Consider the following 27868-nt stretch of genomic DNA (forward strand, 5'->3'; position numbering starts at 1 on the left):
AGAGTTTTCATAAATGATCTCAATGCGGGACTTGAATGCACGCTAAGTGAGTTTGCAGATGATACTGAACGAGGAGAAGCAGTTCACTCCCTTGAAGATGTAGAAGCCCTATGGAAATATCTTAATAGAAAAGACAGTTGGGCAATCACCAAGCACATGAAATTTAGCAAGTGCTGCCTGTTGCATCTGGGATGGGGCAACATTGGATATACATACAGACTGGGGAATGAGAAGCTGGAGAACAGACACACAGAAAGGTACCTGGAAGATCTGGTTGACGGCAAGTTGAACATGAGTCAGCAGTGTGTCCTGGCAGCCAGAAGGGCCAACCACACTCTGGGGGGCACCAGGCCCAGCACTGCCAGCCATTTTGCTCTGTGCAGCCTCACCTCGAGTGCAGTGAAGTTCTGGGCACCACAAAATTAGGACATAAAGCTATTAGAGAGCATCCAAAGGAGGACTACGAATAAGGTGAAGGGTCTAGAGAGCATGCTGTATGAGGAGCAGCTGAGGTCCCCTGGTTTGCTGAGCCCGAAGAAGAGGCTGAGGGGAGGGCTGATGGTGGCCTAAAGCTTTTCAGAGAGAGCAGAGGGGCAGCACTGATTTCTGCTCTCTGTGCCAGCAACACAGCCTGAGAGAACAGCATGGAGCTGTGTCAGGGGAGAGTCTGGTTAGGGTTAGGAAAAAGTTCTTCAGCAGAGAGTGGTGGGCATGGAACAGGCTCCCCAGGGCACTGGTCACAGCCACAAGCTGTCTGCGTTCAAAAAGCATTTGGACAACACTTTCAGAAATGTGGATTTGAATACTGAGTGGCCCTGTGTGGAGCCAAGAGTTGGACTCGATGATACTTGTGAGTCCCTTTCATCACTTGATATTATGTGATTCTGTGACTCTAAATTTCAGGAAACAGAATTCAGTTCTGATGGAAGGGAAACCTTTTAAATATAAAGCTGTGAAAAACTGAAGCAGGTTATTAATGGAAACAGCAGAGACTTCCAAACCGGGGATCTTAAAAGAGATGAGATGCCCATCGAGAAGAACACAAGCACCATTAATCCCACCAAACGGAACAGGAATGAAGCTGTTTCATGAAGTTGTCCCAGCCCCACCACCTTGACCAGCAGTACTGAAGGTTATCAGGTCTAACTAACACCTCTGTATCAAATTAGATTTGCCTACTTTTGCAATAATTTAACTTTATTGGCTTATATTTAATGCCATGCAACCACAGCTCTTTCTTTTCAGCAGTTCCCAGAACAGCTGCTTTGAGGCATTTCATAACTGCACACCTGAGATATCCTTTCTCAGTGTAACCCTCTGCACTTTACTGAAAATGCCATCCTGTTGATTTCAGTGGAAGTGAAAATACTTCCAAATTCTGACCCTGTTCACAGAGGAGAAACTCTTCAGAGTGGAAAACTGTAGACCCAGAACTGACCCTCAGTAGGACCCTACTCCAGATGCTCTTCCAGCATGACAGTAAACCATTCACAGCAATTTTAAAGAACGCTATTAATAATTATACACCTACAAATGAGAATTCTTCTCAAATTTTAATGAAAATTCTGTATTTCCTCCTTACTGTAGTTATAGCTAGAGAAACTGAGCAGTTAAATACAAATACGTACAAGGAGGTGGCTCTTCGTAACAGCGTTTGCACACATCTTATGGAACAGACACACATTCCTCTGTGGCTCAATGGCTTTTGCATACAGGATTCAGGACTGTGGATCCACAGTCACTGACATGTGCTTGCAGGGATGGCCTTTGGAGCACTGATAAAAGAAGCAGCTTTGCAAAGACAGCAAAGAAGCTATCACAGGTGCCTCTTAGAAAAATTGAAGTGAAAGCCCAGATCAAATCTTGCAAGTTTCAAGGTCTGACTTAATGATGAAGATCAGGTTATGCAGTTGCCTGATGAGTGGGATGGTGATGCTGTCCCTAGCCATCAAGAACAGAAAGCATAGTGGAAGCTTTACGAAGAGACAGGAGGAATCAATCCCTTCTTAAGCCATGCTGAGCTTCAGGGTATGCATCATGAGGAGAAAATGGTCAAAAGCGACAAAATAAAGCTGAGTTCCAAAGTGCATGTTACAGGAATATTTAGGTTGTCAGGGAAAATGTCTAACACATTCGGTTGTTTCGCAGCAATCCTCAAAGTGATAATTAATTGAAAAATAACAGTTTCATAGGGGTACTCCTCCCCGTGTGGGAACAACTTTTACCAAATGCCAATTAGTGGTTTCCTGTTAAAATCAAATCAAGCTGGTTTTGATAAAGCTTTTTAATGAGAAATGGCTGAAGTATGAAAATTTCCCCCACATACATTTCATATAAAATCCCAAACTGACATAATGCAGTCCCACAGAAAACATTTTGGTATATTAAAACTCCCTTTTGTGCTTCTCCATTAATTTCAAAAGAAATGTATATACTAAATATTTAAATCAACCAATAAGCAAAGCCTTAAAAAAGCTTACAAAAGAAAACTATAATTTTGATTAAAGCCAATCTTAATCAGTCCTTTTCAGATGCTCCCATAACTCATATTTTATTATTTATTCACTCTCAAATGGATGGCAAATTCAGTGGTTTTTGAGCTAAGCAATGTCTACTAAGTGCATCACTAGTTTTGACTACTCATCAAATATATTTACAGACTAGCAGCATAATGCCAACAAGGAATGTAAAGAGCAGGTCACCTACAACTCTAGCACTTGACATCTCCAACTCTAAAACACCTGCAGCAACGATGCAGTAGCAGTTTGTGCTGCTGGCATTTCTAATAATTTGGTTAAAAACTGAGTTAGGGAAACTTCGGAGAACAGATTTTGAAACCTTCCACTGTACCAGACTGAATGCTCTTGGCTATGAACACTGGTTTCTGCCTTGTGCCAAGTGACAACCTCCCTCCCAAGACACCCATTCTCATCCAACCTTCTGCAGGCGTTCCTTGTCCAAGTCTTCTCTCCTGCTTTTTACTTGGGTTGATACGCAATACTAAGCCTGTTCTGTGATTTGTGTGCTCTTCATTCTGATCAGAACACTAAGACATCTTGATTGCCTCTGATAAAATCATAGAGACATTTACTGTGTGTCAAATACCCTCTTTGTATCTACACTGGAGACACAGCCACTCAGCATCTTCAGTTTTTCAAAATCATCAATAAGCAAACACTTCCACAGTACCTCTCATCCTGTATCTCGAGTGCTCATTCTTCCACTTCCTGCTAAAGAGCATGTCAAATTTTAAATCTTCATTTTTGTTCTTACACTGCTATTACTGGAACCCAACTTGGTAAGAGCTGCACTTCCCTTTGCACTCTTATTACATTGCTACACACCACACCACCACTGGTATTTTTCCCAAGTAACAAAATTTTTGGGATGCATCTCCTCATCTGCATGATTTCCGTATCCTTTGTTTTCATCAGCTCTGGTTTCTCTCAAATGACTTTATTTTTAATACATTCTACTGCAGCTGGTCTGTCCTTCATCTTCGAGAAATCATTTGCCCTGCTTACCAGAACAGCAACACTATCTGTGAAATATAAGCTGGCTGTTCGTCTTCTGCAGTTTTTCATCATCCAGTTCATGATTAGTCATTTAAAATAATAATAATAATAACCATGCTTATCTCCTGCTTTAATAAATCACCCTGAACATTAGTAAAACACCCTGTATGTACTAATTTGTGACATAAACCACCTGTCAGGGAAAATGCAACTCTGCAATATTACCCATATATATGATCTGGAGGACCTGAATATCTCTCCACAACTGACAGTGTTTCTAAATTCTCCTGAAGCGGAAGTAGTCATGTATGAAATGTCAGTAACAACTAAAACTGATACATGCATCTCTGAGGAGATATGTAAATGACCTGCCTGAATGTGCTTGGTCAAACTGCAGACCCAGAAATCAAATAGAATTTTCCTCAGATTCCAGTACGACAAAGGCATGGCTTTGAAGGCACAAGAATCACCCCACATCAGCACCTCCTTTTTCCCCTACTGACAGATCCTTTTACCGAGGATGGACCGTTCTTACAAACTCATGTCCCAAGATGTCTTCCTTTTCTTGCAGCTTCTGCCATGATGTTATTTGGGGAAGATTTCCATTACTAAAACATTATGGCATTAGAAGAAGGAGGAGAACTGATGGCAAAAAGCTACCCAAGCTTACGCCAAGAGCAGACAAATCACCCACATCAGTTTGCAGGAAGCTGGGTGGTACTGGGTGGCTCACAAACACACTGACTGATGCTGTCACTTTGTCTGCCTCAGTTGAACACCACCTTCTTGCCTCTTGCGTGTACTGCTAAGTCTTAAATTTGCTCAACTTTTCCTTCATAACCTGCTGTGCATTGTTCTTTCTACTAATATCTAACTCAAAAGTCTTCTTTTTGAGCCAGGTAGCCTTGCTACTTCTCACACTTATTTTAGCAAAACATTGAAAGACATGCTCTTGGGAATTGGTGGAAAAAAAGAAGGAAACAAGATTCAAAGCAAAATACAAGCCACTAAGGTGATTCTGAAGCAAAGTATATATGTGAGAACAAGGAGAAAGAACAACAAATTCACGTGCTAAGGCACAATCTGCGATTGAATAAATTTTCCTTGTGACATTACCAGAGTAAACACAGCTCTAGAGTCAAGTTAAAACCTGTGAAGTGCCAAAGTAGCAAACAAGGAAAAAAACAACACATCAGAAGAAAAGAGCACGTGATTTTCAGAGTTGCATCACTGCTTCTTCAAAATGTACTGCCACACAGAAGACAGAGATACAGGATTGCTCATTCAGTTAATATCACGGATGTCAAAATTCTAAATGTCTTTTTGTCACATTGAAGTAACATTTTCATATTTCTTTGATTTGTAGACAAATTAGCTAATTTATTTGTGTCCCCTTGTCTAGTATTAAACATGGTCTGGAAGAAAACAGACTATGGGACAAACGTACAGTCCATTTTCTTGCACAGACCAGAACCGACTGCAGCCACATCACTTCTGACAAATGCTAATCTTAACTGATTTCTAAGATGCCCAGTGATAAGATGCCTCACATCTTCCCCAGATCAACTATTCAAGGTTTCCATTTCCTCACTTCAATCTTTCTTGCTGCTTACCACTTCTTGCTCTGCTGTTCACAGACACAGAAAGCAGATCATCTCCTCCTCTTCTTCAGAAATGCATCATGTTTTTGAAGACACCTGTATCCTCCTTCTCTTCAGCTCTTCCTCCAGTCTTTCTTTGGGCTAAGAACTACCAAGCAATATCAACTAATTCAACCTGTCTCCTCCCGTCAGGTTTTTAAGACTGCTAATCACTCTCATTCCTTTACGCTCTTCCAAACCAGCCCACAACACTCCTGTGGGCAACTAGTGAGGGTTTTAACAGAAACTGCTGATCAGCACAGGAAGCCTACTATAATTTGCCCACAGTTGTGTCAGAAATGGCAAGTCAAACCTTCATATCTTCTTACTCAGGTGGAAACTCTCTGAAGCAATAGCTAAGTCAAAGCTAAAAGGACAAGTTCCTCTTGTTTCTACAGCTTTCTGCTCTGAAGGGGAAGTGAGTAATGGAAACACACCACAACAGACCACAGAGAGAGGTTTCAGAAGGGCTCTGGTGATAACCAGCAGCTCTGGAAAGAGGAACGGGAGACACAGGCATACTTCATAGCCTGAACTACTGTTTTACTGTGGGGAACAGTGAAAAGGAAATGGACTCAGAACATTGTGGAAGGAAACACAGTAAATTTGGTGATTCAGGAAAAAACAAAACGTCAAGAGCTGTACATAAAGAATTTTGGAAACACCAAGTGATTCTGGTCTGCTACAGCACGATGAGACAAAGCACTGAACAGAGGTGTAATGGGCCTGCTTGTTTTTATGCATCTTTATGAGCAAAAGAAAGAAAAAGCCAACAACACAGCAACTCATTTCAGGACCCTCAGGAAAACAGCTTGTTAAATTTAAATGCCCCACAAGGCAGAGAAATGGTGCACCAGGGCACAGACATAAAAAGGGAGGCCAACTTCGGTCCTTGGGAGTAGAGAGGCCACAAATATCATCTACCCTGGGATTGTCCCAGAGGTGAATGATGGAGCCCTAACAACAGATAGAAAAGTTTAAGAGCTCAAGGGCACTACAGACAGGATCCACATAAAAGAGTCACCCACTGCCTGGCAGAAGTTTTTTTTGTTTCTAACCAAATCCCAAGCGTACAGCATGGTCAGCAAGAGACAGAGCACCCTCTGAGCCCAGACAGCAAGAGCTTCATGCTACTGAAACCAGACAAAACACTGAAGAGTGCACACTGCATGCACAGCATCGCCACGTGATGCCAGGCAGGCTGGGGCACGTAATCCCAGCAGGAGACTTGAAAAGTTGCAACTCCTTTGCAAAGCTGGAAACCCAAGCTGTTGTGCCACGAATGGCAGGATGGAGCATCCAGCAGATGAAACAGGGAAGTCTGGAGTTCAGGAGGTCCTTGCCAAAAGCCTGAAAGGCTGTTCCTGGAGGAAAGACAAACAGAGCTGGCAGCTGGACGTGAGTCAGAAGGCAGAGCTGAAAGTAGCAAAACTTGAAAAAACAAAGAACCTGAATTATGAATCTGATTAAGGATCGCTGCACGTGAATTGTGGCGCTTTTGGACTGCTGCAGTGCACCTTCTTGAGCTGATGTCATGTATGAAATAAAATTGTCAGCAAAATGTGAAGTACAAGGACAGAATTTCAATACCAGTTTTTAATCAATACCTGGGAGATTACTAGCCCTCTTCAAAATTCTCCGCTTTCTTCATCATTCCCAAATAGTTTCTTAATAACTTTTTCAAGTTACTGTTCAGACAGTTACCTAAACTATTCCTGTTGAATAGTTTCCTAGATGAAACGCTAGTGGGTCACAGCAGGAGCATGGCAAGAGCACTATTTTGTACCATGGATAAAAACAGACACAAAAGAAGGAAAAGTTAATTCTGAACAAATTAGTTCCTAGAGAAACCTGAAGGAGAAAAATGAATTTATTTTGTTCTTATTTAATATCTTCATCAAGAGCAGAGTGGAGAGGTGATGCAGCAACAGCATTGCCTTAAGCAGAACTGGCACTTGGTCAGGATGAAGGATGTCATCTTCTAAGGAGACACTAACATGGACTCCATGCAGCAACATGGGTTTCCCCATCGATCCATCTCACAAGTATAGCAAAAAATTACAGAACCTAACAAAATTACAGCACAAGGCAGCATGGTTCCTTTCATGTTCTGTTATTGACTTGGCATCAATACACCGTACACTGCAAATAAAAGTAGGCATAAGTGGCACATCATAACTTCATGGATTTGTATCTACTGCAAATGTTTTCTTAAATTCTAACACCTAAAAAAAGAATGTTCTTTGAAACAACACAAATGATATCTGAAACAACACTAGGAACCACAACTAGGCCATCCAGATAAAATCAAAGAAAAACTGACAGGAGGTCTTGCTCTACAAAAACCACAGACAACTTTATTAAACTGCTGTATATTGCATATTGGTAAAACTCTCTCAGAAGAACTGACACAAACCCAGTTGGATTTTGAAGTAAAAAAAAAAATGCTGTGTTTCCCTAAAAAGAAAATGCTACATAATAAACACCAGTAACAATGCAGTTAAAGTTAACTGGCATTTAAAAATAGTTAAAATGAAATACAAAATTAAATCATACCCAAAATTGCTTTACAGTTTCTTATACACATTGTTTTCCTTTCAAATTTATGAAATCCTGGTTAGTAGTAAAATGGTAGACATTTTTAAAGAAAACCTCTGTTTTCTACATCACCAAGAAGTACTGTATTTAAGATTTTCTTAGTTTTCAGGGATTTTTTTTATACTCATGTTCCTTTTCTGATTTCTTTTTCTTGAAAAGATATAAAAATTACAATATAAACACATAAGCTGCAGTAACTGAAAATAGTACCACGATTTTAAATCCTTACTAGTATGAGTTGTTAAACAGAAAATGGAAAACTGGGCAAAAAGGTGAAGTGCTGTCTCTTATTACTGATTCATTTATTTTTCAGATTATTGGAATACTTTAATGTATAAAAAAGGAGATGCGCAAGCACACACAGCACCTTGTACATGAAGTGTCTTACACATGTAAATGTATGCAAAACCAAGACTCGCATTTCACAAGCAGTTTCTGCAGACTGAGTGATGAACTATGCAATTTGCAAGGTGAAATCTATTTTATTTCCCTACAATATCTGAAGGGTACTTCAACAAGCTGCTGCTTACTGTTGCAGGAAAGAATAGCTGATAAGTCTTAGAACTGCTCTGTACAGGAGCTGAAGCAGGAAAGGATCACAGCCCTACACCCACAGCTCTCTAAGGACCTTTTTTGCCCTTTAAGCATATGACACATCATACAGCACAAGAGGGACCTTCAGTACTCACACAGCAGCAGGACAAAAGCTTGGTCACTAGGTCGCACCAGAGGGACAACAACTAACCTGCCAGTGAGACGCAGTGGCAGCAGGAGTCCCTCAAGCCACCCCAAACCAAGCATTTCCCTTCTTCAGGATTCAGCACAGAGCATGGAGTGCAGCACAAGTGAGACCTGAGGGGTCTGTGCCACCCTGGCTGAAACACAGCATCCCAGGCACTGCTGCAAGCCTCTGGCTGCCTAGCTGCTGTGTGCAGCTGATGGTGTGTGAGGAGCCACACTGAGCACCTGTGTGTGGCTAAGGGTACTGAGTGTGACCCCCCTGCTGCTGCCATGCAATGGGTACGACAAAAGAACAGCAGCATGAGGTGGGAGAAGAATGAAGATGTCTTGTGCGGAAGCGAGAGACTCGACAAATGTGATTGCAGTGTATGCTGGAAGAAACTTCACAACTCATGAAGTCATTCTGGTCCATAATTAACTGAAAATTAATTAAGAATCTTGAAAAGAGCATAAACCAAAAATGGGCCAGCATACCTTCCTAGTGCAGTTGCTCACTCTGAATCTCTTCCAATAATTAAGCCTAGCATATGGCACTGGAGTTTTTTTGTTATTTATTTTTAAACACAACAAACAAACTATGATTCCCAAAAAAGTTGTAGAGTCCTGTGTGCTGAAGGGCTACGTCTCTGCGCAATGCACAGGCACACTTTCTAGAAACAAGGAGGATGAGTTAATTTGATATTTGGCAACCTCAGCTTTGCAGAAATTACAGGTTGCAGATGCTTCTTGTAAAATCAAAATAAAAATTGAGAAAAGAACGTAATTAGGTAAATTAGTTACTGGCTTGATGAATAATTCTCTAAAGTCTATTAGATGATGAGAGCATTGAGAACTCTACAGTTTTTCAACAAACAAAAGAAGAAGGTAAACAATAAAACTGCAACATTAATTTTGTTGAGCATTGCTGAAAAGGTATAGATGTATTTCTGAATTACAGGCATTTTTGTAAAAGGTGCTTAAAGCATGGCATGCTGCCACACATCCAAATATTATTTTTTTTCAGGAAAAAATTGTCAGCATGCTGGGAAGTCAGAGATAACTGATCAAAACAAACGAGCACTTTGACACAGCCAACAGAAGACGGAACATTTTTTAAAAAATGAGAAAGAATATAAACAAAAGAAAAAACAAAACACAAAGAAGAGCAGATTAATCATGGACTGAGCAAAAACGTGTTGCGGAAAACATGGAAAAATCCTTCTTATCTCCCATTTCCACTACAGAAATCAATATCTTCACAGTAACAGTACGAAGACAATCAGAAATTTTCACATTACAAATGTAGAGCCCAGAGATGCAGCTTCCTTGCAGAAAGGGAGGGACGCAAAAAAAAAAGTTCACTTCTTTTCCAGCCCCATGGGAGAAAGAACCTTGTTATCTACAGCAACATTTCTTCCGCATCAACTGTTGTGCCTTTTCTGTTGTTGTTTTTTGAGTGAGTGGATAAGTCACTATAATTAAGTTCAAGTAGAAAAGAAATATCCATAGCTTCAGCAACTTGCCCAGTCTTCAGCCCTGAGCCCTTTTTGCATATCACCTTGCTATATTTCCCATGAACTAAACACATAAGTATCTTCACTGCAGCTTGTTTTTTGTGTTTACCTTTGCTTCCATTTGGAGGGTGAGAGCTTAAATTATATCTACAGCACAAAGAGCACAGAACCGTGCAGTGTGACTCAGCTATAGAGAGTACTATGCTGCAAGTGGGATTTAAACTAAATTGCATTTATAAATTCATTTTCCTTCAGCTCTTTACTGTTCACAATGCCTAACATAATACTTGAACATTTTGCTCGTAAGTCCAAGCTAGAAAAAGGTAAAAGTCAAAAAGTATATTCCTGGCAAAACTAAGCTGACTGTAGATGAAATTTCAAACTATGACGTATCTTCATAATAATATGAACATACTCTTTACATTCACATTTATTATGGAAAATTGTTACTTAGTATCTAACCCTGCAAACGTCTATGAAAACAAAATTACTGATTTCAAACATGCATTAATATCTCTTCTTGCCATTTCTACATCCTTTTTCGTGATGAACTCCATCATCTCAGAAACCCTTGCAATAGGACACAGAAGTTTCCAAAATTACATCTGAGATGCTATGTTGCTCTTTTGAAGACGCCCAATGCAAAGTTCACTACTGGGAAAGGAAAGCTTAAAGCCATTATTTGCTGAGTCTGTTAAGATTTCTTGCAAGACTTGGGACATCTCAAAGACTGAAAGCTCTGTTAGCATAGTTAGGCAGCCACTGGGATCTTCTGAATGGTAAATACAGTCTCTGGGCTGCAGGCACCTTAATTCTCTCTGGAAGTCCTCTGCACTGACTCCAAATTGGCCTTTCTCTAATGGGCCATGCACAAGGCACCATACTGCATCTACATCCACAGCTGTTTCCATACTATCTACTCTGCTGCAATAATGGAAGGACTGTTTTATATCTTTTAGTTTCTTTATGTGGCACAAAAGGATTGAATCAGGAACAATAATTTCATCAAGAAGGACTTGAGGGTCCTGATGAACAAAAAACTGCACATGAGCCAGCATTGCATTCATGCAGCCTGAAAGGCCAGTGGTATCTTGGGCTGCATCAAAAGAAGGCTAGGTAGCAGGGAGAGGGAGGTCTCCCAGGGAGATCTTACTGTGATCTTCCAATTCTTGAAAGAAGTTTACAAGCAGGAGGCGGACTGACTTCTTATAAAGGTAGACAGTGATAGAACAAGGGCAAATGGAAATATCCTGAGAGAAGGGAGGCTTACATTAGATGTTAGGAAGAAATTCTTCACTCAGAGTGTGGTGAAGACTGAAACAGGCTGCCCAGAGAAGCTGTGGATGCCCCATCCCTGGAGGTGTTCCAGGCCAGGCTTGATGGGGTCCTGGTCAGCCTGGTCTAGTGGCTGGCAATCCTGCTCACAGCAGGGAGGTTGGAACTAGACGATCTTCGAGGTCCCTTCCAACCCAAGCCATTCTATGATGCTATGATCTTACTTTCTCTAAGAGAAGAAAATCACCAGAACAGCTAAATCGCAACGCTCAACTTCATGCCTCTACAACTGTATTGAAGAGGTAGGTCCTGCCTTCCAGGTCATTAAACAAAGATCACTATTTGCAAACAAATTCCAGGAGACTACCAAAATTTAATGCAAAGAAAGATTTTTCAATGCATTTCTTAATAACAGCACTCTGGTGAGTGGAAACTGCAATCCTAGCTAAGCTTCCCTCCAATCTTGTTTTTTTTTTTTTTTTTGTAGATGACTTTGTGTGAACACAGTTTGAAGCATTTCAGGAAACGTCAGAGATGAACTTATGACACTGGAGACAAATCATGTGTTGCTACTTTAGAAGGTTATCAAGCAGGATGGTAGTCCTATACTTTGCTAGAATACTAAGGACATATGCTTGTCAAAGAAGGTTGCTTGCAGGAGCTCTGTTTGCACTGTGCAGGATGCAGCAAAGGAGAAGCTCACGAACTGCATGCGTACTGCAGCAAAATTTTTAGCAATCCAGAGATCTGAGCTTCCTGCTCCACACACATTTTCAGACTAGGAGCTCCTTTCTTTGAAGAAGAAGCTGCTGCTACCAGTGAGCCCCTGCTTCATCAAACAAAGCTGCTGGTCTGCTTCCCTTGCTAGATTCAACAGAGTAGACCAAAATCAGGGGAGATGTCAGCTCCCAGGATGCCATGATTTAGACCTGTTCTCTTTAGGAAAACAGAAACAAGGGGCGTAGGGGTTAATGCAGCATGTCAAAATTGGAAGAGGATGTGAGAGAGGTCCTAATGGGGGAAAAAATGTGAGGTCACTCTCCCAGAAAAGTGAGGAATGTCTTCCTTGAGCATTTCTGCCAAGCGATGGGGCAGAAAAGGCTGGAGAGATAGAAAAAGTATCAGGCAGCAGACAGGAACCTGAAGTTTGCATAGATCCTATTAACGACAAGCAGCTAAATGTGTCTATAGAACTAAACTACTACGAGAATAAGTCCAGGTAGATAAAAAACAAATTGAGATAGAGGAAACAATTTGCAGGAATTATGTGACCACATTAAAATTTTCTGGAACAGTGAAAACATTCTAAGGAAAGAGTCACTCCCTGCATCAGGGAAAGGGCCTGTAGCAGTACCAAAAGCCCCAGTCATAGACACTACAATAAAACTGAGAGCTGGGGGGAAGAAGTGATTTATAATACAATTTGCTCAGAGAGATGACTCGTAACACGATACCTACTGAAGCACAGCCAGAATTATGTAGATGTTGTAACTGAAGAATTAAAACAATGAAAAAGCTATTATACGTTTCGTTAAAATACAGTTTTTAAAATACTTTTGATAACTATTAAGAAAAGTTTTTGCCTTTTTGTTATGAGTGTATGAATGACAGAGTAACATCATCAAAATAACTCCATATACATACAGTTGCAGAAATAAATCAATATAAATGTTAAATAAGCAACAACAAATAAAGCTAAGAGATTTCACTGTGTGTACATTTGCTTTTCATGATGGCATAAAAACATTTCTCAGTATTCTACAGAATACTTATCACCAAAAAAATTATGCACACTTTGAAGCCTTAACATTTTTACCTATATGAGATTCCAGGAAAATTACTGTCATCATAGAACACCCACTTTTCATTTTTTCTGAGCCATAAAATACATATCTCCAAAAGCTGATTTAGAATGACAATAGAGTTTATTAGCTATTAAGCACTTTTTCAGGATAATTCCACCTTAAACTTCTGAGATTGTGCAGCTGTCAGAACTATAAAAAGGCTGCACATTTCCAATATTTTTGCCTAATCAAATTAAGAGACCAAACTATTAATATTCTACTTACCTCCCAGATTCATTCCAGCTTGCAGACATTTCTGTAATCGACAGGCTGGGCAGTTCTTCCTCCGAATCTTATCAATTATGCAGTCATTCCTTCCCGCACACAGATAATTATGCTGTCCTGAATGAACCAAAACCAAAATGCATTATTAGACTATGTATTTAAATAATTCCAATTTCTTTTTGTCTCATTTTGCAGTCATTTTGGGTTCTTATTAATGCAAAAATTCCCAATCCCATTCTTCAGCCTTCCCAATAACCTTGGTAATTTGCCACAGGCCTTACTAGGAGCTTCTCTTCTTTTTAATTTGGGAAAGCAGGACTTCACTTCCTTTTTTTTTTTTTTTCTTTTAGTCCATGCAACAAATGATTGATATGAGATTTTTCAAATATCCTTACATGTGCAGTACCACAAATCAGCATGACAACACTTAATTTCGGTACAAAACCAAGGGCTAGTCTCAATGCTAAAGAAGTTCACAACCTAAAGCAGGAATTAAAAGTAGAGGTGAAGTTTCCAGATATACTCCATTCTCTTTACGCAGTTCACTGAGTGCTGATTTAATACCTTTTACGCAGCAGAATTCTGAATCTTTACCAAAGAAAGCTTAAATCGTAACATGTTACTTCAGTTCCATAAAGCCCCCCAGAAGCGCTCATAAAGAGACAGCAGGTACATAACACACAACATTTGTAAGAAGGGAAATGTATGTGCAAGAAGGAAAACAGGCTGGCATTTAACAACTTGAAGATTCAATTTTTGCTTTGTGGGAGGATTTTAAGTAGAGCCATTGGATGCAGTTTGTCAGACAATGGCACTACCATGTGGACTTCTCAATTAAGGTGCTTGAACTGAATGTGGGAGAAAGGAAGCCACAAGGGGTTAGTTCAGCATGACAGGAAATGAAAAGAGGAAGATTTTATGAGCTGCCTGAAACAACGGGTGGCCGCCAGGACCTGGGGAGGCCACAACCAGTTTGTGGGAGATGAGGCAAAAACCCATACAAAGGGTTTCCAGAGGAAGGACAAAGGGAAGGACACAGCTCGCAGAAGTACAATGCTGCAGGATTTGCCAGCATCCAAAACTGGAGAAAATAGTGCAGTGTAAAATACAACAGTGTGCTGCAGGTTTACATAGATGGCACTGTAAGAACTACCAAGCCTCAGGGAGAGGCATTTAAGAGGAATAAAACAAACTTATTACTCTGTAAACTAAATGCAAGTTAATAACAAAGATGTCTGAAACAAGGAAAAAAAGATAGGATTTCAACTGCACTAATGCCAACTAGCAGCTGAGACACTCCTAAGCTGGTTGCCAATGAAGGAGATGAGACGTCAGGAAAACCAAGAACTGGACAAGCAACATTATTGTTGACACCAAAAACTGAAGCAAGCAGTGGAGGCTGGGAGGGGAGGAAACACCTGGCAAGGCCCAGAAGCAGAGCCATGATTTGATGCTTAGGCAGCTGGAGAGTGCAATGGGAGCAAAGGTACAGGCTCAAGAAGGGGACAGAGCTGCTGCAGAACAAGAGGTCTAAGATATTCTGCCAAGATATTTTCCACAATGCACAAATGCCTCCTCGGGGAAAGTCAAAGAGAATATTCACGAGACACAGGAGACCTGGCTTCTATTTTGGGTTCTTTCAGGAATTTGCCTTAAAACTTCAGATAAGTAATTTTGTATGCCCATATCTGACTTCCTTTCTTTCATCCTTAGCCAATGTTACCTATTCAGACACAGAACTGAAGTTTGGGCTGTTTCTTGCATCTCTTCACTGAACATGTCACACAAGGATTGGTTCAATCCTATTGGAGTAAACAGTGTGTTACTGCTACACCACAAAGATACCGTCATCTAATTAATGCTGCAGAGGTCTAACCACTAAGCAGAATGGCAAATTACAGCTTTTATTGAGGGATTTTACCCAGCACTGCGACCCTGCTTATATAACAATAGAAGTTGGGCAAGAGAATTCATGAATTTCATGAAGTTATGCCAGACAAGTACAAGATGAACAATAACATAGCGACAGCATCAATGTCCACGAGCTGATCTTTAATAAGGCCTACTACAAACAACAAAAAGATAAAATTCTCAGCTAATCGCAGAATGAAAACCTGTTTATCACATAATGTTAGTTGTATGGAGTGATCTGTACAAAAACCAGATTCATCTTTTGTGTATGTACTTAATTCCTATTTGCATTTTTGCCCTGTACTGAACACATCTAAAGAAGCAGCAGCATGAAAGTGAAATTGAAGTGGAAAACAGAAGTGTTTAAAATAATGACGTACAGACTGAAGATGGTTTATATACCTTTACAGACATTGGTATCTGGATTTTTGTGGAGCGAAGGAAAAAATTGGTGTTCTCTGCAATGAATCCAAGTACGACTGTTCAGTGCTCATACAATGTCCTTTGTACATCACAGAGTACTGCAGTACCATTTTTAGTCTTTCACAGGCGGGTGCAGGCTATTAATATGACAAGTCAGCTTTAATGCTGTGAAATGAACCCCATTGCAGAATTTCCCTGAAGGCAGTTTGTTCTATGAAATTGTACACCTGTTAAGTCAATATTTTTCAGTACTGCTTTCAAAAGCTAATGGCATTAATAGAAAGAGGTTAACATCTATGTACTCCACGATAATTACTTGGGTCACATTCGTAAATATTGTAGAAACTTTTTTTCGACTCGATCACTGTCACACAGTGACTTCATAAGAAATCCTCCTACTTCAGCAGAGTACTTCCAAAAGTCACCCTTCAAATGGTTTAGGTAGCTTGAAATTATTACTTTATAGCCAATCGAATAGTTCTGGAAAAGCATAACTTTGTAAAGGTTCATCATTTTTTGAATCGTACATCTCCAAATACTAACATATGGTACAAAATCTGTAAGTAGTTCTAGTAAGCAAGGGAGAAGTTTTCCATTAAGCAAATGTCTTCTGTAAATCAAAGAGATTGTCAAATTTTACTTTCTTAAAAAAAAATCAAATAACCACAGCCACCTTAAAACTTCCATTAATGAAAATAACTTGAAAACTCTTGAACAACAGAAGAAATCAGCAGTTGAGCAGACTATATATAGCATAGCTATCAAATACTAAAGAAGAAATTTTCAGTTACAAATCTGTTGTATCATCTATTATGAGACAAATGACATGTTCGAAATAAAACTGATTTTGTAAAGTAAGTTAGCAATGCAAAGGCTCTCATAATGAATCAGACTCTTCCATTTGTGTAGCATGATCCTCACTCATGCCCTTAAACTTCAAAATCAACCCAAAAACCTATACATCTGAGACTGATGTGACTCTCTCAAGACCTCTGGGGCTCTTCAGATCTCAATGAGGTGATAGAGATCATCCTGCAAGGAGGCTTGCAGTGGCTAGACCTCTAACCTTTTCAAGAAGCATATCTGTGCTTAGCTTAACCCAGTTATTCTTTTTATCCAGTTTAATCACCTACAAGTGGGCTGGAAAGTGACAGAGGGAATATCAAATACTCATCTCATATATGCTAATGCATTAAGATGAAAGCAATTTTTATATGTGCCCTTACTAACTGCATTTATACAAAGTAATTCCTGTTCCATCTATAATACAGAGTAACAAAGGATGCCAGGAAAGTTTTCTGCTCAAAATAAGTAATTAATACAAACTACAATGCTACATACTAAGAGGCCATAAAACTCTGTCATTGCCATGGTTGAGCTAAAAGAATATTTGAGTTTGCACTTTTCATGCACTACAGAATGACACATACTAAAGTATGCTCCAAAATACTTAATAAGGGAGAGAACTGAAAAGCAGTTAAAACACTATAATTCTCTAATTTTATAGGATTATGCAATAAAACAAAAAGGATGCACTCATAAAATCTTTGTTCTTATTTTCCTGAGCAAGCAAAGTTCAGCAGGAATAGCGGGAAGGAAAAAAAGCAATTCTTATCTAGCTTATGAATTACTGTCCAAATGAGGCTGCAGCAGAAACCTCCAGCATTAGTTGTGCCACTCCCCATTCTAAAACTCCAGCACAATGATTGCCCAACCAGTCCCAGACCCCGACCCACTCAGCTGCACTCGTGTCCATTGGGCTGAAGAGCGCAGTTATGCTCATGATACTTCAAGGCTCTCAAGTCTGCGGTAGGAATGGGGTCTAGATATTTCTTGCCAGTAATATTTCTGTTACTGCCTAAGGCAAAAGGAGAAAATTACAGAACTTTGTGAAATATTCCACATTCTCCATTTTATTTTATTTTTTTATTTTTTTGTAATGTCTAAGTCAGGAACTCACTTGTTGAAGTAGCAACTACTATGATCAAGTGTTACACATTGTTAAAAAAAAAAAAAAGAAAGAAAAAAGGAAAGAAAGAAGAAAGAAAACATAGGCTTTGGATCCTCTCCTACCACTGTTTAATTCAAGGCCATTCATGGAAGCAAGATAAGGCTAGCTTCGTAGTTCATGCAGATTTTTTTTCACCCCTCTAAATTTGCCAACAAACCGTCTGAGGAAAGGTTTTCCACAGCTTCCCTACATTGCACGTTATCAGGCCAGTGCCTGGCTAGCCTTTAGGCTTTATTTTTTTCCCTTCACATTTTACATGAAGAGGAATATTTTGCAACAGAAAGAGATTTTAGCACTCCCCGCAAGATACACGGCATAATAGACTGCCACCTTCTCTACAACAATCTCATGCTTATCGAAAAATGTATGTTCCTCATCTCCTTGCTAGACTAAACAAATTTAGTTCTCTCAATCTTCCCTCACAGGTCATGTTTCCTAAATCTGTCATCATTTCTCTTATTCTTCTCTGGTTTCTTTCGTACACACAGCACCCAAAACCGGACACATTTTTCTTGCTGAGATCCACCACTGCTAAGCACAATGAATTGGTTACTTCCCGCACCTTGCACACAGCACTCTGCTAACACAATCCTGTACCCAATCTGTCTTCTGGCAATTGCCTGGCGTTGTTGACTCATGCTTGTGCTCTGCTCTGACACCCAGCGCTTTTCTGCAGCCCCGCCGTATGCCTCTACATGTGGGGCAGCACTCCCCGTTCCCGGATGCAGCCACGCAGCCATGCAGCATCCCCTTGGGCAAGGTGAGGGAAAAGCCCACAAGCCTCACCGGCACAGCCTCTGAGACAGCAGTGAGCTCTGGGGCCCCAAACAAAGATGTGATTGAGAAAGCTTCACAATAGGAGAGGAAAGTGAGAAAGCAAGAGCTGCAGCTAAGAAGCAAACAAAGCAGAACAAGCTTTAAAAAAAAACCTCAACTTTTAAAATAGCATCTCACTAGAGCATATCAAAACTCATGTGAAATTCACAAACTTCTCTCTGCAAAAAGAGAATTAATATGTTAACTCATCAAACTGTGAGCAGAGCTGCCTGCTCCTACAGACGTCAGCCCAGCTGAGCCTCCTCGGATGCTGGAGGGGCCAGCGTTCACCTGCAGCCCCTTTGGCTGGAGCTGCACGCAAACGCTCTGACCCCTTCGGAGCCCCTGGGTGAGAGGCAGGGTCTGGCCCTCCCCGCATTCCGCACATGGGAAGTGCATCTCCACAACAACAGTGATGAACATCGAAGTCCTATGGCTGAGAGTGCTGACCAGTGCCTGCTGAGCAGGTGCAGGCGTGTTGTTACCTGGCTTCCTTAGCACAAGGGCAGGGAGGAGAAAAAAATCTGGATTTTATGGCTATACACCACAACCTTTATGGAATCGGGGACCTATTTCTTGTTCTGTTCTGTCCCTCCCCTCTGCCCACCAGCTCCCTGATGGCACAAGCATGGCCACTGCAACCACTGCCAGGGGCTGCACTTTTCCCCTACTGCAGGAAACACAAGGAAAACCTGCTGCAGAAAATCAGCAAGAAGAAGAGATGCCTCTCACCTCAGCCAGAGTTGTTCACAGCACACAGAACTTTGGGCTGGGATTTCCTGCTTGCTGCTATAGCCCTAACGAAGGGGGCTGCTTCCTACAACACATTCTGCACTTCCCAGCTGCTCCTCTGTGCTTTCTGAGGTACGTGATGTGCTCCTTTCACCCAGCTCTGGGACCTTCACATATTTTGTGAAACTGATGTAACCACCATAAACCTCATAAGCTCTTCTAATTAATAAAAATAAACAATTTCTATCTTTTTATAGACCAGAATATAAATAGAACTACTGCTAAAACAATTGTTTCCCACATACAAAAAAGGATTCTCACAGGAGTTATACTGCACCTTCAGGAAACAAACTGCATGTAACATCTAAGAATTTTATTTCACAGTCTGACATACAAACTCTCAAATCAGGATGTTCAGTAAGATAAGATGAATCTCTTTCAAAATCTCAGTTTTCACAGAGCCTCTGTTCCTTGCAATTAAAAAAAAGAAAGCCAAACACTTGCTAGTCAACAGAAATCAGAACCGCATTCTCATTTAAAAGGTCCATTTGTTACACAGTTGAAGGGTTGGGTTTTTTTTTTTTTAGCGGTTGACAACTGCCCAGCAACAGCAGCCTATGTTTGCAGTCACTATTTTAGGCTGCATCACATGTCAATTACATAACCTTGTTTTACTGCTCTTGAACTGGTTCGAACAACCTGGGAAGCAGATCAGGGCCGTCGCTCCCGAGCTGCAGGCCCAGTGCACCCGCAGCCCCTTCCCCACTGCATCCATGGCACTGCCTCAGCGCCAGACAGAACGCACTGCCCATTAACCAGCTCACCCTGACCACTGTAAACTAACAAGATTGGGTCGTCATGCTTTATGAGTAGCGTGGAATCAGCTTACAAATGCCACAGATAAGGCACAGAACTTAAAAATGAATATTGACTCTTCATTTTATATAGCAAACACTCAGGATTTGTATTTTAGACAATCAATCTGAGGATTTGAAAAATGCGGCCCCACTTCCATGTCCATCTCCTCTGTCACTCCTCAGCCCTACTCACCTGGCCCTACCAATTCAGGACCACAGGATTTCCAGCTGTAGGTAAAGGTCCTATCTGTCAAGTACTGAAGACAATACTCATCTAGTATTGTAATTATTATAGAGAGCAACTATTGCATAGGTATAGTCTAAATCTTTCTCTGACGCACGAATTTGTAGGCTTCCCTCCATTAATTTAAATAATTACAATTTGATTTTTGGAAAAATATTCCCCACATTTAGGGTATTTCCAGCTTGCTTCTCACCCCTGATCACCTTTCTCTAGTTCCAGATCCCAAGGCATCTTTTGACTTCTTTAGTCTTTTACATTAATGGATTAATTCATCTATGATTTTTGTTATGCTTTTGTAATTCTTTCTACTTCCTCCTACCACTTTTTTCTTTCCTTCAGTAAAATTTATTTTTTTAACGTGGCCTTCTTCCTTCTGCTTCCATCTACAGTGCTCTACCCCTCTCCTGCTCTACATCTTTTTCTTCCATTTTTTTCATTTACTTGCAAATGCATCATTTCCTCCATTTAGCCAGTAACTGGTTATCTCATTGGGCACTTTTACACCTCTGTGCAAGGTTACAGCTCACTTTGTACACCAAAACAAAGCAATGTAACACCAGATGGGATGTGGATGAAAGCACAGTCTCAACAGCATTGTTCTCTGCAGGGTCTACAGAACCCAGTTAGGGCTCTTAGCGGCACAGGCACAGCACTTGTGTGATGCTCTAATAGTGAGGACAGCCTATGAACATCCACAACACAGTATTTTTTCTGAATTTCCACAAACTTTAAACCTTGTGTTTAACTGTTATTTTTCATTAACATGTCACATGTGCTACCAATTGAAATACATGCTAGTAATTCTTCCCAGATATCCCAGAGAAAGAGATGCAGGTTGTTCTTAGATGGGGATTGCATTATGATCAAATACTCTGTGCGTGAACTACCACATTTCCTCCCCAAAGCTGAAGTTTGAAAGCAGAGATGAAGTACCAGTGCTTCCACCAACGGTGACTGCATTTAAAGCCAATGCCCTTTCTTTCTGAAAGTGGAGCAGGGAGCACTGTGTCCCCTCTAGCTCTTTTATAGCATCACAGTTGCCTATCGTTAATAACTACATACAAATGTCTACTTTAAATCCCTTTGCCCAGAATTAGCCATCACTGAATAGCTAATACAACAACTTGGGAAATATGATAGGTGAAAGTTTTCAAATTGCCACAGGACTGCTCTCACCATGCACATCAAAGAGCGCATATTGCAGTGATCTACCCACTTCAATACAGTTGCTGTCTGCTGCTGAAAACCGGTTTCACCCTGGGCTGAGACCAGGTTAACAAAAACAATTGGTACAGTCTGGTGATCCTGGCAAAGGAGACGAGAAGTTATAAAAATCGTTCTCACTCACTATTTTAAGCAGAGTGAAAGGGCACCGATGACAGGGATCAAGAAGAGAGGAAATTTGGCAAGGGACATGGGATGTAGCCTAAAAGAGGCCACTGTGCTCTGCGGCAGAAACCATCCAGCAGGGATGAAACTGATTAAGAACAGCAAGACAAGGGAGCAAGAAAATATACATAAATATCTAATATTTGAGACACGTGTCTTTTCTTCCATCATGCTTAAAACATGCTGCACAATTCTGAAAAGCTTCTCAAAGTCTGTGCCTGCGGGATCCAGCTGTCCTGTTACCCAGGGCACTGAACCACCAGTACAAGATATACCCCTGGAGAAAACCTGAGCTGATACCATCCCTGGGGCTCCAGCTTCAGTGTTCCACTTTCACCTCCACAACAGAGGTAGAGTTTGCACCAAGCAAACAGTTGGTCAAGGAGGACAGCTGAGGCCTGCTGAGAGCCGGAGCAGCTAACAAAGCTCTTGGTTCAATATGCTGGAAGTTTAAATCTTGCCTCGACTATGTGGTATTTCTCATGTAGTCAAAGAAATGTTGAATCATACTAAATTGCATGGAAAGGGAAGAGGAGAAAATACATTTCATGGGACAAGGATCTGATTTTTGCAAAGCATTTCAGATTCAGTGAAATCACGCTGAATTGGAAATACAGTTAGGATGAAAACCAAAGAAAAACATCTACAAACACCTAAATAATCTGTAAGAGAGTTAAATAATTTTCTTCTGTTTGAAGTCAGTTTTCTGTTCAATTGTTTCTGATTTTCCTTTCCATTGAATACAATAAGACAAAAAGTCAGAATTAGAGCTTTGAATGATATTGTTTTGACAAACTCAGATATCTAATGTTTCACAGCATTTTCTTCTGCAGCAAGTTCCAAATTTTTCATTTTGGTTTACATTTTAAATGCAGACTAATTTTGAAGTCTATAAATTCTGTTATCTGCAGAGCAGTATGCATGATAGATTTACAAGAGATCATGTTGCATGCATGATGCCTACCTCTGCTTTCCCATGCAAAAAATCTGATAAGGCATTCCTGACATAGTGAAAAATGTAAAGCACCTTACTGGAAAATTTCAATGTACAAGACATGTTCTGGAAGTACTACAAATACTTCTTGCATTATGTTTATTTGAAAATATTCATGATTTAAGCGTATACATGGCAGAAGCCTGTTAGACAAATGGAGAGAGTCTACTTCAGACTACTTAGCCTGCCCTGCCATCCTGCTGATAAACTCAGGCATGTATCTTGCTGTGGTCGTAGTTATCATTTGAAGCAGGCAAACTAAGAAAGATCTTGTATTCTCACAGGACAGAAAGGGAAATCAAGGTACACAGTGTTAATATTGGGTTTGTAAATACCATTTTGTAATTTGCAGTGCTAGGCAGACACACTCTATGAGATTCATGGTCTTTTATAAGATGTAGAAAACAAGTATCTTGTTTCACACAGTAAAACTTTTGCCCAACTCTTTATGTCAGTGAAAATACTGCTAACTTTTTTTTTTTTTGGTAAATAATTTGAACTTCAAGTCTGTATGTTCTTGCATTCAGCACATTCTGCAGATTATAAATTTTATTCCGTGTGAATGACACATTATCTTCAAAGCATATTTTTCTCTTCCATTTTTCATTTTTCTCTTACAGTTTACTACAGCTCAGATTGAAAATATGCTAAATCCATAAAACTGAATATTATTAGGAATAATAGCATCAATTTAAAAATACGGTCTGCACATATGTTGACATATTTTCCTCCAGAATTCTGGTCACTAGTAATTTTTTGAAGGATGCAAACAGGGCAATCACAACAGAAGCTTTTAGCAGAATCTCGAGATCCTAAACACAGAAATGCTGACCAAAGTAATATCAGATGCTCACTGAAGTGAACTTAGCCCATTTTACCCCTCTGAAATATGTAAATGTGTATCTGTTTAGGTTCTTCATTTATCTATGCATGTATTTATTATAACCAGGAACCTCAGCATAGTGTTCACCCAGATAAATCCAAAGAAACCATCGGAAGGAAGAAGATGAGGGAATATCAGAAGATCTCTTGATTTTAATGAGATTCCCCAGCACATTGTCAGTTAAAATACTGTAATAACCTAAAATAAGTTAAATGAAGTAGGAAAAAGGATATTACAGTGATTGCAATACCTGTTTCAATCTTCACATACATGACTGAGTCTCTGCATGCCCCTCCTGAAACCAGTGCAGGATTTCCATGCTGCTGTACCAGACAGCCATGAGTCCAAGGCCTCTCTCCCCTGAATTTAGGTCAAGCTTGCCGGGCAGCCTTGTCTGCAGTCATCATTCACAACTCCTGAAAAGCAGCTTCTGAATGGAGCATGGCAATCCTCCCATGCCCCTGGAAACTGCTGCTTCACCCTCTGCTTATTCATCCCAACCCAAGAGGCTGAGTGAGAATAATTCATCAGCAAATACACAGACAAAGCTTTGCTTTGCAGCTATCCCAAACTTTAGCACAGCTGCCTTCATCTTGCTCGTGATGTTCTCGGTCCCATTCAGCCAGGCATACTGGATCTGAGCCCCCCAGCCAAGGCAACCAGATACATTTTACATGGCAATCATCCCAGGACTTGAACAACTAACACCACGGATAACTAAATTCTCATGCTGCAACATTTCTAATGCCTATGAAGTCATCATTGAGTGGTAATGAAAAAAAGAGTCATCTATTAAAGCATACCAAATTTTTCAGACAAATTGCATGCCTTCTGGCATGGGACTTAAAAGGGATTGTGCCCTTCCTGCACTATAAGAAAATGGATATTTAGGTAAAAACAAGTACGGCATTTCAGCACAAAAGATAGTGGCCTCTGAAAACAAAACACAACAGAGACCTAGAACAACCAGAAAAAGGCATCCCTGGGTATAATTACAGAATCACCAAGGCACAAACTGAATTATTCCATTCTACTTTCAAAGATCATTCTGCCTAATTGACATAATTGCTGTTGCAAAATTTATTTTGCTTAGTAAAAACTGAAGACCAATTATGATTTAATTTATACCCAAGAATTCACCTCTGAAATAGGGTAACTGCTCCTTCATGGTATATATTCTCACCCCTCGCATTCATATTTAACAAAAAATAAAAAACTTGTCAGTATATTCACATTTAATCTCACACAGAACATGTCTGAACACAGACTTCTACAGTTCTAATTCAATTTCCATAATTAAAATTCTGAGAGTGCTAAGCAGATTGAATTAATTTTAGTTTCTTGCAAGCAGCTATTTAATAAAAACTCACGTGAGCCAAAATGTCATTGCTTACAAGAGGAGTATGAATGGCATGAAAATCCTTTGGGTTAACCTTAATGAAACACAGCAATTTTCTTATTACAATGAGATAAAGGTTCGATTTTGCCAAAATCAAATCTCTTTTCAGCAATAACCATGTTATCAAGCCCATAAGTGAGGTCAACAGAGAATGATTTAGGGTGGTGGTCATTTAGTACAAAGCCTTTGTGCAGGCTTACCTCAGTTTCACTTGGCTGACAATGTATTTTTATATGCAATAAATGGTAGGTTTCACTACTGGCATCAAAAGCAGTTGCTGCATCTTTGAAGAATGATAATAACTGAAGGCAAAACTCCACTTGTCTAGAAGCATGCATTAAAAGCAAAGGTGATAAAATTTGAATGAAAAAAGGAAGTTTTGAAAAGGTCACTATCATCAAAAATCTGATCTACTTTCTATTCATGCGAGATTTCAGTGTAATATAGTCCACGTCAATTTCTAATTACAACTGCATAGTCCAGTCTTCTACTTTTTCTAACGCAACCTGAGTTTCCTAGCACCATTTTGCCATCTTCAGAAGTAACTTTGAAACTGACAGGAAGCAGTGCAGGCAGTATATCTGAGAAGGTATGCTTGTATCTGAAAACACACAAAGATCAAAATGAAAATTAAAAGCAGATGCACTTTATGTACTAAAAGGTTTTTCCACTTTGATAAGTGGATTATAATGAAGTGTGGCACCATGTTCCATACAATGTATTAATCCAGTCCCACTTATTTTCACTCCAAAGCAGCATAATGATTTCAAAAGTTGGAGCACAGCCAAAACTCACATGCAGAAATAATTAAGGAATTACATTGAAAGATTGGTCACTGTTGGGTTTTGGGGTCTTCCAAGAGGAAAACTGACTTTTGGTTACCAGAAGACCTAAGTTAAAGCAGTTCTAATAAAAGATGAAGTACAGAAGTAAGCTAGTTTTTGAAACAGAATAGATGTGACAAAAAGATAACTTGATGCTGACTTATCCTGCCATGACAACCCTTCTAAGTCTGGAGACGCTGGTGCAGAATACCTCTCTACACCACAGCCAGTGACACCAGGGAAAACTCTTTTTTTTCCAGACAGCATCTATGCCCTGGTCTTGATTTTACCTCACAGGGCGCCTAACATGGCAAACACAGTAGGAGGCTAAAACTTGTAATGTCTTTGAAGCATAGGAAGCATGAGTTTGAGGAGGACACAGGAAAGTGTATGCTCCTGGAAAGCGGAGCACGCTGGTGATGTTTAGGAGGGCACACAACTAGTTGATGCCTCCACTGTGGTTCTCCAGCCACTGAAAGAGGTGCACCATCAGCCCCATAGCTTTCTTAGACTGCTTGAAAGTCCATGCTTTCTCCTGCGTTAGAGTTTGTGGTAATGCAGAGCTAAAATTATCCCAAGAATACAAACCCACTTGTAACTATACAAAGAAAGCTTAAGGCTCTGCAGGGCAGGAATGACTGTGCTTAATCTCTAATTTGCCCAAGTGTAATTGTCTGCACAAAGCAAAAGGGGAGAGCGGGCCATAAGTGTAAAAACTCTGCTATTTCTCTGTAGAAAAAATAGGGCTGGTTGGCAGTTCCCTCTGGGCACAGCATCCTCTTTCTGCTCCTAGGAGCATTGGCACCACTGTTACTTCCAAGGTAATAGTCCCTGAAGATGTTGAGCCAGCCAGAAGATCAGGAATGCTTACTTTAGAGGATGATATACACAGATATGGAAATACTGTTGGAGATACATTTTTTGCATGAGTGTATCTTATTTATTCATCAATGCACAATGCCCTGTTCATTTTACCCCCTACATTTCTCATCCACTAAACTCTAACTCCTCACCTGAAAAAGATGTTTACATATTAAGCAAGAAATTGAAAATGCAGTTAACTGTTACTACTTGGCAAGATTTACTTGATGAGAAGACTCTATATCAGTTCTGCCATTACAAATCTCAACAGCCAACTCCTCCTGAGGATAAGACACCACCAAATGCTAATAGTTTATCATGCTGAGAAGATAATTCTGTGGAGTATCAGAGGGACTACTGCTTATTTTGATCTCTTCACTGTAAGTAGGAAAAAAGAAGGAGGAATTATCAACTTAAGTGTGGATAGAGAAATAATACAAAAGGATACAGAGAAATTAGAAGCAAAGACAGGAAACAAGTAATAAAATTGCAGTTAGAAGAATGCTACTGCATGCACTAAGGGAGTAATTCAAAGTAAACAGTGAACAATAAAGCAAAATTTGGAAAGCAGTAATGTCAAGAGACATCTAGATAACAGGACAATTTAGATGTAAGAAGTAATGTAGCAGAGGAGAACAAAACACCAGTAACATCTCTGGTTCCTTCTGTAGGAGCATTACACAACAGGGTAGGTTGGCACGGCAGAGCTGTCTTTACGTATTTCTTCGGCAGCCACACCTGGAATATTGTATGCAGTTCAGGCACTTCATTACTGGAAGATATAAACAACTGGAGGAAGTCCAGAGAAGTGGAACAGAAATGATTAGAAGCTGGAGGGAGTGATTTACCAAGAAAATTTAAAGTAGTCCTTTACCAATCTGTAACTTCTCTGATAACTGAAGATGGGAAATGATAACAGCCTAGTTCAAGTCTTCAGTCACATGCCTTAAACACTTACGCCTTGGGTACTTAAGCATGTGCCTAGTTTTAAGAATAAAGAGTACACGAAGATTTTGACCTGATGTAGAAAATGAGATTAAGCAAAGGAAAAAAAAAAAAAAAAGAGGTTACATACCATTGAAATCATCCCAAGAATGAATTATGCCTAGCAATTACCATAAAAGAAGGAGGTTATACTACTTGTGATTTTCTGTTTTATCTCTGGTAGTGGAAATACTCATTCACATGTACAA

At 40.0% G+C, this 27868-nt stretch overlaps 1 protein-coding gene across 2 annotated transcripts in view; it reads right to left on the reverse strand.

Moving 5' to 3' along the window:
• Positions 1-27868, reverse strand: part of NR3C2 (nuclear receptor subfamily 3 group C member 2) — a 199315-nt gene that overhangs the window by 41828 nt on the left and 129619 nt on the right. For both annotated transcript variants that reach the window (XM_021396391.1, XM_021396390.1), the window contains exon 4: positions 13332-13448. In XM_021396391.1, the coding sequence (XP_021252066.1) occupies positions 13332-13448 (117 nt within the window). The remainder of the gene's footprint in view (positions 1-13331; positions 13449-27868) is intronic.

The sequence above is a fragment of the Numida meleagris genome, chromosome 4 (assembly GCF_002078875.1).
Source record: "Numida meleagris isolate 19003 breed g44 Domestic line chromosome 4, NumMel1.0, whole genome shotgun sequence".
Taxonomy (NCBI): Eukaryota; Metazoa; Chordata; class Aves; order Galliformes; family Numididae; genus Numida; species Numida meleagris.